The 15000-nt window shown below is 35.1% G+C and overlaps 1 protein-coding gene across 12 annotated transcripts in view; it reads left to right on the top strand.

The window, feature by feature from the left end:
- The window catches only part of FOXP2 (forkhead box P2), a 398909-nt gene that overhangs the window by 332486 nt on the left and 51423 nt on the right, over nucleotides 1-15000 (top strand). For 9 of the 12 annotated variants that reach the window (XM_077783445.1, XM_077783446.1, XM_077783447.1 and 6 more), the window contains 5 exons: nucleotides 3341-3478; nucleotides 4660-4854; nucleotides 6352-6523; nucleotides 11185-11398; nucleotides 12969-13073. In XM_077783445.1, coding sequence (XP_077639571.1) covers nucleotides 3341-3478; nucleotides 4660-4854; nucleotides 6352-6523; nucleotides 11185-11398; nucleotides 12969-13073 — 824 coding nt within the window. Of the gene's footprint in view, nucleotides 1-3340; nucleotides 3479-4458; nucleotides 4510-4659; nucleotides 4855-6351; nucleotides 6524-11184; nucleotides 11399-12968; nucleotides 13074-15000 lie in introns of all 12 variants that reach the window. The other 3 variants (XM_077783456.1, XM_077783452.1, XM_077783451.1) reach the window with 3 other exon arrangements.

Genomic DNA, 15000 nt, shown 5'->3' with positions numbered 1-15000 from the left:
GGTTGCAGTTATAAATCATATTTTACTTTGTTACTTTAGTTTTTCATAAGACATTTAACCAAGAATTCTGGGGAGTTTGTGGCCTGCTCAAAGGAACAATCCTATCTCTTCACTGAGAGATTTCTGTGAAAAAGAGTCAGAGATGGCCTCTCTGCTACACATTTTTAAAATTAGATCAGAAATCTTGGAAAACACAGATGTTAAATCAAAGAAGTATACTGAATGCATATAACTGGCCATAAAATAGCAGGTTTCATATGTTGCTGTCGAGGCAGGACGGGAATGAAGAGACTTGACTCAGAAGGCTGTGAGAGTAAAACTCCGATTTATTCAAAATACACTGCTCTTTTATACAGAGCTTTGTGAGGACCAAATCCATTGGTTCTGAAATGAAAACAACGCACACCATTGGTGCAAAGTGCTTGACACACAGTGATAGAACTTAACTATAAACAATGTGAAAAATAAGAGAGATAAAGAATTATTTACATTCTTCTCCAGCTCTTTCCCAGGCTTTTTGCCTGGCTAGAAACTCTCAGTTTCTTTCTTTGACTGAATCTGAGACCCACATTCATATAGTCTTCTAACCCAGATAGCACAGTAGCACTGTGCCAGTAAGAAATAAAGTACAGTCTGGTGTATCACTGAAGGTTGAGAAATGTACCAATTTATATTATGTAATGATAATAAGAGAAATCTCTTTGCTTAATGTGTTCTGCTCATGTAAATTTCAAGCAGTTTTCAAAATGCCTTGTCCTTTATCTGTTGGAAAGAATATATGTATCAGGTATGATACACACATATATACATAAAATATACATTCCATAAAATTCTTATAAAGGCAATATTATCTACATAAATCTGTATTTTTAATAATGGTCTTGACTGCCAGTTTTTTCATGCTTCTGTCTATCATCCTGAAAAACAGGTATATCAGTTCTCTAGCTCATACAGTTGAACTGTTGAAAATTACAGGAAAAACTAATTTTGTCAGAGAAGCCATTAGAATGTACTGCAGAGCAGGTGTGTCTCCATTTATGAGAACATGCACAGAGGGAAAATCAGAGCAGACAAAAGCTAACAAAAATACGCTTGGTGGAGGGGAATCTGTATTTCAGACTGAGGAATAGAGTACTCTTGTGGTACCATGAGTCTCGCTAAACGCCTTACAGGCTGGAGTGTCTAGCACAGAGTATGAACAAATCAGTGCCAGTTACAGAGTTAGGTGGATTTTCACTCAGTTTAGACCAAAATATTTATATTTTGTTACATAATATAATAGTAAGTATGTAAATATTAGTGAAATTTTTTCAGGGGTTAAAGGTTAATAGTTTAATTGTGAAAGTGTCCATCTTCCTCTCTGCCTTCTCATATCTGTTGGCCTGTGGTAGCTGAATAGCATCACTGAGATAAAATTGTTGCAAGACAAATTCAGATCTTGGTGACTTCCAAGGGAATTGAATAGTCACTCTAGTCAGTGAATTTTATTCTTTGCTCGTGCATCCTAAAGTTGCAAAAACCTGTTTGACTCACCTTTAGTACTTGCTAAACTTAAAATAAAACGTTATTGTATAGATATGTGATGTTTCCAGTGCTACAAAACTAGATGTTACAAAGTGTAACAACCAGAATTAATCATCTGGCATTTAGGTTTCTACTCAAAGTGAGTCTGCACTCCACGGAGAGAGACAGGCACATTTACAGTGTGGACTTACTTCCATGTTAAAATAAATCCCTAAATTAAATCAGATATACTTTGCTCAGAATTTAATTATTTTGTTCATAATGGAAGGAGTACAGGGATAGATGAGCTTAAATTCTTGCCCACAAGTTTCTGAGTGGAAATCTGGTTTGTCTTTTCCATTTGTATTTTAGAGTAAAACCTTCAGAATTTTTCTTCTTAAAATTCATTTGATGTTTGCCAAAAGATTATCAGAGTTTTTAGTAAAGGCTGGTATGTGTACTTTCAGACTCCTAATTAGTCAGTGTTTTAAGACCATAGTTTACGCTGTGATGAATTGTGTGAAAAGTGATATTCTGTGTAATATTATATGATGTAATTTCTTCTAAAAGTAAATTTAAGTGGACTTGTGTTTCTTTTTTCCTCTGTTTAATTAATATACAGCCTTTTGGGATAGATTCAAGTAATAGAAACATTAGAAGAGTTTTTCCTCCTAAAATTGGCTTGTGATTGAATTTATTAATAATAATATTATTTTTACTTATTTACAGAAGACTGGAATGTCCCACAATCTCACAAAGCAGTATTTTTATGCCAGCTTGCTATTATATACAGAAAAAACATTTTAATTTTTCTAGACAAGCCAGTGGCTGCTTTTTCATGGGTGGAAAGCCTGGCTTGCTGACAGCTGTTTGATTGTGTCCTGGGTAGCTGGAGCAATGGTCTCACATTGTGTGCCTGCAACAGCACTCGATAAATACCCCAGGCTCTTCTGTAGGACTTTTCTCTCCTACATGTACAATAAAACACACGTGCTGTGTCTTTCCCTACTCCTGTATGTATTTCTGAGGGCATGTTGTATGTGGGTGTTTATGCATTTGCAGACACTTGATTTCACTGTATAACAAGTGGAAAATAAAGCCATGTCCAAAACAGCACCTACACAGAAATGCATTCTTAAAGTTTAGTGGGAAAACTAATAATCTAATGCCAAGGTTTCCCAGCTTTCACTTTTCAGTTAGGAATGCTGAGAACAGGATTCTCTTTGCAAAGACCAGGTGACTGAGGTAGCAGTCCTTGCTGTGTACTCTGATATGTCCATGACGTTTTTATTCCTGTATAAATCAGACCTTCTTAAAAGACTAGCTGAGCAAGAAAGTTTTTCTTCTACTGAAGTGATGTGTTATGCAAAAAAAAATTTAGGCTAAATTTCTTTATTGTGGAAAACATTACTGCTTAAAGATATTTATTTTGCTGTCTGCCGTAATCATATCCTTTAAAACAGTCTCAATAGATTTTTCTATTTGTTACATTATGACACTTGATAAGATGATTGATTATGAAGTGTTGAGAGCCCTGCCATGTGATCATTTATTTTTAAATACACATTTGTACTAGCCAATGCTTAAATTTCTTGCAGGAATATATAGATGCGAAACATAAAGCTTGAGTCTGATCGAAACTGATGCCTCTGGAAATAGAGTGCCACAGTACTGTGGCCTTAAAATAACAGATTCTGACTGGAACTGGAACTTTACAGTGATAAATACTATGTAAAAAATTATGGTCCGTCTTTGGTACAAAATAAAAAAGATGTATTGCTGTAGTGCAGGCAAAGTAAAATGTGTTTGACGATGATATCTTTCTTTCCCTGTGCAGGTGCCTGTGTCAGTGGCCATGATGACTCCCCAGGTGATCACCCCTCAGCAAATGCAGCAGATTCTCCAGCAGCAAGTGTTGTCTCCGCAGCAGCTTCAAGCACTTCTCCAGCAGCAGCAAGCAGTTATGTTGCAGCAGGTAATGTGTGTTACCTGCTTTGGACTGTTAGCACAGGGCATTCACACAAATGTCAACCAGATTTTATGGGTTTTGCTTTGTAATATTTCATTGCTCATTGCACCAAAAAGAATGAAAATAAACATGAAACTTCTCAGTCTCCAAATTTATTTTTTTTAATTGCAGAAGTGTGAAATCACACTTTGAAACATTCACTATTATGTTGAAACCAGCAACAGCAGCAGTGGCAGATGCATTACAAATACCAAACAAATTGATGTTTAAATTTTCAAGCACTTAGGCAAATTTTAATTGTAGACCTGCCAAAGGAAGTGCAAATAGAGTTGTAGATAATTGTTGCTTTAAAATTCATAACACTGTAGTGTTCCTTTTAGCAACATAAATGGTATGCAGTTATGAAATTTCAGCTTAACAGCTTGTTTTATCAAGGGAAAAGGTTTTCTATTTTGTTTTTTTTACATACTAAAAATTTGTCCCAGACAAGGCTAAAAAGGAGGAGGAGGTTGCTGTTTCCTCAGCACAAAATCTGTCAGCTAATTGCAAAATAGGTGAACTTGTTATTCATACAATAATGATAGTGTCAGTGATCAGTGCCTTGGTGTAATGCAGAGTGGATTTTTGGGTGCATGTTTAATTGTCATACAGAAAACGATGTGTCTGTTTGTCATAGTCATAGCTCAGTCACTGAACTGTATGTTTAAACATTTTAATATCCAGTACCATGATTGTTACAGGATATTCACCTTCAGTTGTGAATCCAGCATCCTGCTAAGCAGATTGACAGATTAATTACTTTTTTTCCCTCAGAAGGAGACAGTTTTGTTTGGCCTTAGTGACTTGTAGGTTTCTTGCAAGTGGATGAGTGCAGCTTCAGATTTGTTATATAGGACGTGTAAGGAACTTAGGTATAGTTATTTGAGGAGTTAATTTGGCTCTTGCATTCCCTTTAGAATACAGATTTTCTATACCCTTCTGTTTAGGATATTTTGGAATCTGCATTGGAAAATTTCAGAACCGCCTTGGAAAAAAATGTATGTAGATCTGCCTCTTCAAATCACATTTTTTGTTATGAGGTGATACTTAATGGCTACGCTACCATATGCCAATCTAGAAGAGTTTAGGAGATTTATAATACTTGAAACTTTTGCCTTTATTTATTAAAGTCAAAATGGTTTATTCAGCAACAACTACAAGAGTTTTACAAGAAACAGCAAGAGCAGTTACATCTTCAGCTTTTGCAGCAGCAGCAGCAACAGCAGCAACAACAGCAACAACAGCAGCAACAACAGCAACAACAGCAGCAGCAGCAGCAGCAACAACAGCAGCAGCAGCAGCAGCAGCAGCAGCAACAGCATCCAGGAAAGCAAGCAAAAGAGGTAGGAGCTAAGACCTTTGCTGATGCACACTAGTCTGAGCTGTCAGAAGCTTGGAAAAGACAAGACCAGTTTAGATCTTTAACTGTAGCAAGGATGCAGCTATCAAAGATTTGTTCTTTTATTTTTACTGGGCTTAATAGCAGTGCTGGTATAATTCTCCTGCTTCCCTTTCTGAGACATAGGATTTGAGCAGTCTAGTCCTGCTGTCATCTAATGTCCACTAATGAATCTGAGTGTGCAAAGAACAAACTGTGTGGTGGACTCTGGACTGATTATCTTGTATTCACAGGCAATCTGTGTTGGGAAGGAGCCTTACTTTACTTAGTGGCACAGCTCAAAGAGCATGCAAATTTAGTCCATGGCTGAAAAAGAGCGATTGAGCACAGATTTCAAAGTCATAGGCCCCTGATTAATGAACTGCTACTGTAGGTTTGAAGTGGCGAGTAGAAAGTTACAGTTTGATGTGCTCATAAATCAACCTGACAAGTGGGTTTCTCAGGCCTAGCTTGCACTTGTCAGCAAACTGCATCAAATATAAACAGAATACAAACAAAACATGTTGAAGTAGTTAAATTGATCAGCAGGTATCCTAGACGTTGTCTTCAAGCTGCCCATTATGCAAACGTCGAGGAAGCAGTTGTGACCTCCTGAGGCTTTGTTTCTGTTTGGATTTGTGAATAGAATTTCAGACAGCCATCAACTACGGAATAGAAATTGCTCCCTTATTTCTCCGGAGGCTCTGGGCAATCCACATGACTTGCTCCATTATGCAGTCTGTTTTCCAGTGAGCGCATCAGAAGTTTCTCTTTTCCCTAAACTAGAAAGGAAAGGTCTTCCACAGCAGCTTGTCTTTTTCTGAAGTGTGACTGCCTTCTCATACCCTCCTGAGTCTTTGTAGACTCAAGTTTGTCTTGAAATGCCTCACAAAATTGAAACCTGTACTTTTGCTCTGTAATAGGGCATTTCGTTGCCTTGAATGCCATGCTCCTTGTAATATATTCCAACATGAAAAGAGAGTGAGCTAACAGGCCGGGGAAAGGAAGGCTACATCCCAGTTTACTAATAGATCACTGGAGACCATGTTCATGGGCCACTGCAGACCAAACTTAGTCAATTGGAAAAACAAGAGTGCCTTCAAATCACAGGCTGCTGTAAAAAGTTATACATTTAGCATAGATAAATTTGTTATCATCTGCCATGAGCTGAGCTTTTTTTTTATTTGAAACAGCTGTTATATACTTTATCTTGACCCTTTTCTTTAGTGTGTCGTTAAGTGTATCTTGCCATTTTCCCTAAAACCTAATAGCTTAAATGAATATAATAGAAAATTTCAAACACTTTCACTGCCTAAGTATTCTACAAATAGCATTATTATTTAATAACTGAGATTAAAAAGAAAGAAGATGATTTTATATTTCTGGCTTTCTAGCCTTTACTGCGCACTTTACTTTTTGCTGCATTTGCTTTTTCTTTTTTTTCCCCCCATTCTCTTTGTAGCAGCAGCAGCAGCAGCAGCAGCAGTTGGCAGCCCAGCAGCTTGTCTTCCAGCAGCAGCTCCTCCAGATGCAACAACTTCAGCAGCAGCAACATCTGCTGAACCTTCAGCGTCAGGGACTCATTTCCATCCCACCTGGCCAATCTGCTCTTCCTGTCCAGTCTCTGCCACAAGGTATTTCAGTAATATATGATTGGAGAAATTTCTAAATTCACTTTTTAACCATTCCAGTTGCATCTGAACTTCAGAAATTTCCTATTATGACACTTAAGCATATTTTGTAATTGAAACTTTATTATTCATACTACTAAATTTTCTGGACACTGATAAATTTTACAGCATATACTTTTGGAAAAACAAAGGCTGACTTTTAGAGTTTTTTCCTAGATGGAAGGTGCATATTTGTTGAGTTTATGTGCTGAAAACAATTTCTAATAGCAGTACAATTCAAGAATCATCAATTTTCTGTGAGGAAGCACTGAAATCCGATTTAGTGGAATGTTATTTCATTTAGTATAAACAAACAGGTATAAAATACATCCAACAGTGATATTAAAGCCATTCAAAAGCTCACTTTCTTTTCTTTTTCTTATAAGAAAATAAAATCTTTGGCATTGAAAAGCACTTTGAATCATCAATTTATGACAAGTGAATTTTGGGACAAGCCTTAGGATTTATTTTCTCTTCTATTCTTTTGTATTAAATAGGTTATATAGAACAACAAGTTTTGAAGGTGGTGTTTCCAATAGTAATGAACATTGACTGACAAATAACTGTAAAGACTTTGAAAAAAAAATTCCTTTTGTCACTTAGATTAGGATTTCTCGATGATGAAAATGAGCTCAAACTCTACTACTTGAAAGAATATAGGGCATACACTTTCGAAACATAAATTGGCATGGAGATAAATGCTGCTTGCATTTGAGTTAAAGGGGACTCTGTCTCTAACCTGTGAGGTATGTGTTTCTGTTTGTTTTACCATAGAGAGTTGAGCTAAGTGTCTGTCATAAAATTATACAATAATGTGATCTCTGATATCCCAGTCCTGAAATGAGCATTGTTTAGACTATGTTCATGACAGGTAACATTATTTTAAATTGGTCTTTATGCATGTAACTTGTTCCTCCACCAGATAACTATTATGAAATCCAAGCCTCAGAAATCCAATGAGCAAAAGCAGAGTACACAGGTTATAGATAATGATCTAAAAATCCCCAAACCCCAAACCTAAACAAACAAAAAATAAACCTAAACTACCAGAAAATCAGAGATTACAAATAAATGTGTTAATTTCATTGTGTAAAAAAGTTGTGTAAAAAAGCTTTGACACAAGCATACCTAAAGTTGTGAAGGCTACAATGAAAATGAGTCCTATTACACCAAATAGAATAGTGGTGGGGAGACAAGTTGATTCATAAATCTGGAGATGAGAGTGGTAATGCTGGTTTCTTCCTGTATGATTGGCTTGGACCAGAGTCAAAAAAAGCATGAAACACAGCTTCCCTCTGAACTGCTTCACCTTTTGCAATCTCCTCTTGTGCCATCTGTTGCTAGAGGAATTCCTCAGGTTTCCTCTCACATTAAGTTATCCCCATAGATTTCACTCAACACTCCTACCTAATTGCATTGATATTCATTATTTTAATACAACATTCATTCATCTGCTAGTATAAAAACAGAGAAAAAAAACACCCTTTTTAATAGTTTTTAAGAGGAAACAGTTCTTTTAAAGACCTTTCTTTTACTCAATTAAGTCCAACTGAACTATAACAAAAAACATTGATAATAAAGAAATAAGAAATTACAAAATATTATAGTTAAAATATATATGGATTGTTATTGTAGAAGGAAATTAATCTCTTTTTTTGCTTTTGCCTTGATGTTTTTTCCTAATAATGAACTACATACAAGTATTTATTTCTTCCATATTTAAATTAAACCTTCAGAATTGAATTAAGGCAACCGCTTTTGAATTAAGGAAACCACTAGATGTGGTAAAAGTATGATTTTCTGCTTTTACTGTGCTCTGAGAGATATAAGATAGCTATGCAGAAGGATTTACATGTGTTACACAAATATTTTATATGCATCCATCCAGTTTTCTCAGTTACATGGATGACTGAAGGTATTTGTGTTTATAAGTTATTGGTCATAAAGAGTCCCGTAAACCTCAAATCATTATTGGCAAGGTGTGAAAAATAGATCTTACAAATACAGCTGTGAGGTTTGCATATGTAAACAGTATTTTCTTCAAGTATAGTTTCTGTAAGGAACAGGAATGTTTCCCGTATTTTCTTGATGGTCAGGTATCACAAATAAGATGCAATAGATGTTTTAGCATCTATTTTATGACCAGGTCTTCACTATGCTGTATCCAAAACAGTGATCTGCTGTGAGTTATTTCCATGTATTGCTGCCTTGATGCTAGTTAAATGCAATGAACTGTAAATTACAGCAGTAAAAAAAACCCAAACAAACTAAACAAACAAAAAACCACCAAAACCCCAAGTCTTGATTGGTACATCTTGGAAAAGGAAAAATGGATGGTTTTTATAAGTGGTGGTTTTATTAAACATTTATTGAAACATAAAAATACAGTAGGTAGAAGTTAAAATAATTACAAAAGTAATATTAAAATCCACAAATTCTTAGTGTTTGTAAATTTCATAGGAAATCAGTATATGACCTTTTTATTATAGATCATAATTTTTATTTCACTCTTGGTCCTCTTTTTGATCCTTTCCCCTTAAATATATTGTGGGGAGGGCATTTTAAGGATTGTCACAGCCTTTGAAACTTTAAAACTTACCCTACTTTTACATCCAGACTGAAATGTCTGTCAGCCATTTCATAAGCCTCTAGTAAAAAGAGTTGGATTTTTTTAGACACAGAAACCACAAAATTGCCATAATTTACAATTAATTACAAATCCGCTTATTAACTTTATACTTTTTAAGAGCCTGCCTGTAATCCTTTTTATCCTGAAAGGCAGCCTTTCAGGGTCGTCTGAAGAAGTGATAAAATTAACCAGCCTGAGCTAGAGAGAAATTCCTTTCTGCTTTAAAACACCCCTAGGTGAGCTGGGGTGGGACCAGCCAGGCAGGACGTGCCCGCCCATGGGAGGGACCATTGCTGCAGCTGCTCCCAGCCCCTGCCGTCACTCTTAGATCACACAGCACTCAGAGTTTAATGATTTCAAATTAAATTCCTCTCACTATCTGATTACCTAAACAGATGGTTTTATTCTTGGATTTGTTGGGTTTTTTTCAGTACAGAATTAGTTTATTTTTTTTTAAGCAGGAGGAAGACTTTGAAGTAAATAATGTACTTTGTATATCATGCCATCTAAATGAATACATTATTTCATTTTGATTTGTGATTACATTTGCAGGTAACTGTTATTTACAACACTAAAGTGGTTTTTTTGCAGTGTCGCTGGAGCATACCTCATGAACTTAGCTGTAATTACTTATCTTCATTAAACAATTACAACCAGTATTACCATCATTCCCGTTACCCATCTCTCTAATGCAATAAATTAGAGCCTGGCTTCTTTGCTTGCTTCCTTAAAACCTCGGGTTTTTCTATACAAATATGGTATAAAGTTCAGTTTTAGGACTTGCAATCAACTCTTTTTGACTTTTTCTTTAGCTGAGTTTGCCAATGGGTGTTGGTATCCAAGATAAAGAAACAAGACTCAAAGCAGTAGTCTAAAAATGACCTTGTTTCATAATTTAAAAAAAATATCCTCCACCCACTTTGTTTCCATACTTCCTCCAGAAATTAATATTGCTGTAAATAACTACACAACTATTTTTAATAGCTTTGAATATGTCATGGTGAGATAGCTACTGAAAAGAATTAAAGAACTTCCTGTGCTTTCTTCATAATTTTTTGTTGAATCTTGTTCAGTAGTCTGAGTTTGTATGTTCTCAAAATAAAGCATTATCAGATAAATAGATCTGCCAAACAATAAAAAAGTCTTTACATTTTTCTGCTGCATCTTATCAACCTGAATGAACAGATGCTTTCTAGTACTTTTCAGAATCAGAAATGTGAGCTCTTTCATTAAATAAAAAAAAAAGCACAATATTTTAATTCAAACAACATCAGCATTTTGAATGTTTTTCATTCCAGCAGATCTAGGTACCACAACCATGTGTTACCTAATTTCAGTTGTTGAGATGAAATGGAGAAGACAGATTTTGAGATATCTCTAGAACAAACCATGTCAGGCTGAAGAACCTGGCTTTGAAATCACAAGATCTCTGGGCTTCATATTATTTTCTGCATTTAATCTAGTATTTTTCCAAAGTGATACGTCAAACTTACAAAGTCTGGCAGTGACAGAATGTGTATATATTTCTGATGAGCTCTTCATCTTTGAAAATCTGGTTTCCTATCTTAACTGCATTTTCAGTGGCAAGATAAGAGAATGGCTCACAGCCCTTCTCTTGCCTGTGTTTTGAAGTCTTTACTTCAGGCAGAAGCATATTGTACTGTAGGTTTCCATGACTTCATGCAAACTTGAGTCAGACAACCCTAACACATATGTATCAATACATTCAACATGCTTTTTGTGACCAAGGATGAATCCTGGAAACTACAAGTTTCCAGGCAGCAAGTGAAGTAGGGAGCAGGTTTAAGCTCTCTTTTGTTTTATGTTTATGAATTTATGGATTTATGAATTTATGACTTTATGTTTTACTACATGTTGATTGTGCTGGTAAAACAGCATCAGCTTTATTGTTGGCATTAATCCATTAATAACACTGAGCTCATTATATGAAAATCTTTATTTTGTTATATTAGTGGGGCTCTCTTTCATTTTATAGCTGGCTTAAGTCCTGCTGAGATTCAGCAGTTATGGAAAGAAGTGACTGGAGTTCACAGTATGGAAGACAATGGCATTAAACATGGAGGGCTAGACCTCACTACTAACAATTCCTCCTCTACTACCTCCTCCACCACTTCCAAAGCATCACCACCAATAACTCATCATTCCATAGTGAATGGACAGTCTTCAGTTCTAAATGCAAGGCGAGACAGGTAATTCTGATGAGATTTCAACTGTGCTTATCATTTGACGTGAAGCGGTTGTATAACATCTTAAGTCACATAATTTCCAATCAAAAAATAGCACTTAATAGATGTTACTTAAAAGATCGTGGAAACCTGATTTTCCAGAATTGTTTATCAATAGGGCATAATTTTTCAGTAATGATGTCTAACTGTGCAGACCCAACAAAATTACCTGCATGTGGTTGTATAACTCATGAACTTATGGTAGATTGGGTAAAAGTTAATCACAGAATCAAGTGGGCTGGTGTAAATGCACATTTGTAGGTGCATAGTTTGATTCATGTTTAACACTCCTGGCAGTCAGGCCCTTGCTGTTGAATCACAATCCTGGTTTCATTGACAAAGTACATCTATATGAGTTGTCAAGACTGTAATTCAGTGCAAAGATTCTATATTAAAAGTGCTCCAAAACAGCAGATTAAAGCATCTCTCATGTTTGTTTCTTGTGAAAAGAACGACTAAATTTTCTGTCTTTTATGTGTGACAGTGATGAAGTTGACATATTTCCTACAAATTTTCTATGTTGTTAGTGGAATTTCATCATATGGATGAAGTTAAAATTCTTTTTAGACACATTGACATATATTATTTACTATTCCTTAATTTCAAGTAATGGATTAAATAGAAGAGTATATAGTATCTGTAACACCAGTAAATATATAGTATATAGTATAGTGAGATATAGATGATCTCAATATAAGATTAAATTTAATTGTATCTATATAACCTAAATTTTAAGTAATTTTCTTTTCAAATAAATTTTCCATTTAATTATTTTAATACTTATGAGAGTATGATTTAAGTGTCTCTCATGCTCATATGACTGTGAGAACAGTTTTCAATCATTATTTTGTGTTATTTAAAAATTTGAATACGGTTGTAGTAGTACTTTTATTTAGTATCATTTTTGTGGTTGTATCTCACAGAATGGTTCTTTGCTTCAGGATGTCACATCCATGGAATAATTCCCTGAATTTCTTTGATAACTCATCAGGGATCAAACAATTGCAGAGGTTCCAGAAAAAGGCATGGAGTACAACTAGGGATTTTTATGAAGCCACATATTTAATGAAAGCAATGCTTGTGAACAAAAATATTTATTAATGGATGCAACTTTATTTTTATACACATTGAGCAGAAAATTAAAAATTTTTTGAACATTCACAATATTCAGGAATTCTGACTGTCAGTCTTCAATATTTATACTCAGAATTGATCAGTTCTGAGTGTATTTTTTATTTATAGGTAAATGTTACACCAAGGTCATATGGCACAATTAGCATATGGTATTATACAGTCATCTTAGTTTTTCATCCTTTATTAACAGTCATCTTTGGCTCTATTTCTTCTCTAATTGGAACATCATCTAGCCTTGGCAGTTGAACTATTCAATAGAACGATTAAATTTTTCTGACTGCTCTGAGCTAAATTGACCTGTTTTGACCTGTTTGTCACTGATCGTAACCTGACAGGCGCTAGCAGCCTCCAACGATTATGGCTTTTGAGATGAATCTGATGCCTTATTCTTTTGCTGCAGCTCGTCACATGAGGAGACTGGGGCCTCCCATACTCTCTATGGTCATGGAGTTTGCAAATGGCCTGGCTGTGAAAGCGTTTGTGAAGATTTTGGACAATTTTTAAAGTAGGTGGATTTTTATTCATTGGTGCAAAATTATTCAAGGCATGGGAAAGTGAAAGACAGCAAACAAAGTTTTACTGTAAACCATATCAGAGATTTTTTTTGTGTGTATTTCAAGCAACTGGATAATCGAGGCTATCGGCAGAGGGTCAAATTGTTATCCTTTCTTTCATGTCGAACACTTTCGCAGGCCTTTCAATAGCACAGTGTTTAATCCTCTTATCCTTTACTGAAATGGAGCCTCAGAAAATTTGAAGAGATGCTTTAGATTTTATATGGGATAGTAGGAGTATGAAAAAGCACATTTTAAATTCTGACAGTTTGTATGAAGTGGGAATTACTGTGTATAGTATAAATAAAAAAGCACAAGGGCCTAAGCATGACCATTTAACTCTCACTTGCTAAACTATTTTTGCTTTTATTCTTACATGTTCACACGATACATAGAAAAAACCCACAGTGTACAGGTGGGTTTGCACCTTTCAGGACTGAAAGGTGATGTCATTGCTTTTTCAGCATTTGGTTTAGCCAGCTATTTTCTAAATCAGCGCATTTAGGAAATAAGTGACATGACTTTTCCTTTTCATCTGCAGCTTCAAACTGCAATGGGTTTCTGCAATTTTTCCTTTTTATTTATTTCAAAGTATTTACTAGTATTTCTGTGTTCATTCCAATCTTCAACAGCAGCACTGATTTGCTACCAATGTACGTTATGGACTGGTCTTTGTTAGAAGAGCCGTACTCATTTGGCATGCAATAGATCTTAATGGAAAGCTACAGATAGGCTTATATAGATGAGTAACTTCAGGGGCTGAGACTCTTATGTTGTCATGGTGCAGCTAACAGGGTGAATGAACTGTTTCATGCTTCATCAACAATTAAGTTAATTAGCTCATTTGAAATTGCACTGCTTTGTTGCCAGGATGTTGGCAGAAACATCAAAAGATGTGTTTACAAATGGCAAACTATGGGGTATATAACAGAAGCACCTTAACAGCAGACCATAACTGTTCAGTATTACAATAACTTTTATAATAGAATTATGGCAATACTATTCATAAAGTATTTGCAATGCTTTCTCTGTCTTTCAGTTTTAAATTAAGTAACTTACACTGACTTACAAATTGTATGGAGGTATCACTCCTGACAAATTTTTGTTTATTAGTGCATTAAGTGGAATGTCAAAACAATGGCTTATTATTAAACAAAACTGTATAGGATTTAAAAGAACCTGATTTACATAAGTTTGTATTAAAAGGAAAATGAAATCTCCCAAATTCAATGTAGTGTTCCAAGTATTATTAATAATAAGAATTTAAACTCATTTAGCTTAAGCATTTTCCTTTTCAAGAAAAACTACATTTCCTGAATACGTCCATCCATCTAGCCTATAGTGATGCTAATTCTTTGGGCAGACTGCACATCCATTATGTCAGGTCTCTTGTTATAATCCATGATCAGTAAAACCATTTTGATTAAGGCAGTGTAGTGCCAGTTTTACAGATGCTCTTGCTTTTCTCAACCAAATAACCCTGGAAAATGTGAAAGTGACACATAACATCTTGATAACTCTGATGCAGAAGCAATCAGGGTTTGCAGCAGTGTCATGGCTTTTTGTCCTATACATCAGCAGAAGCTGTCTGAGAATACTTTGTTATTTCTTCTTTTCATTCAAGTCTGTTTACTGTGCCTGTAAAACAAATAAGAATTCATGATGCTGAATAGGAGAGTTTGTTTATGAAATAGAAATATTTCCTCATTTTACACTAGCTTTAAGGTGGAAATCAATACATAATGTTGCATTAGATCCTTTAGTATCTTTTCATGTTCACGCTAATGCAAAATCCCCATTACAATTAAAAAACATTTTCTTTCAATTAAATATCAACTTTTAGTCCAAAGATTGACCATTTTTCCAACCCATTAACTT

This window comes from Lonchura striata, chromosome 5 (genome assembly GCF_046129695.1).
Source record: "Lonchura striata isolate bLonStr1 chromosome 5, bLonStr1.mat, whole genome shotgun sequence".
NCBI lineage: Eukaryota > Metazoa > Chordata > Aves > Passeriformes > Estrildidae > Lonchura > Lonchura striata.
Note: the sequence above shows the minus strand (reverse complement) of the source record. Positions and strands in the feature narration are given on the sequence as shown.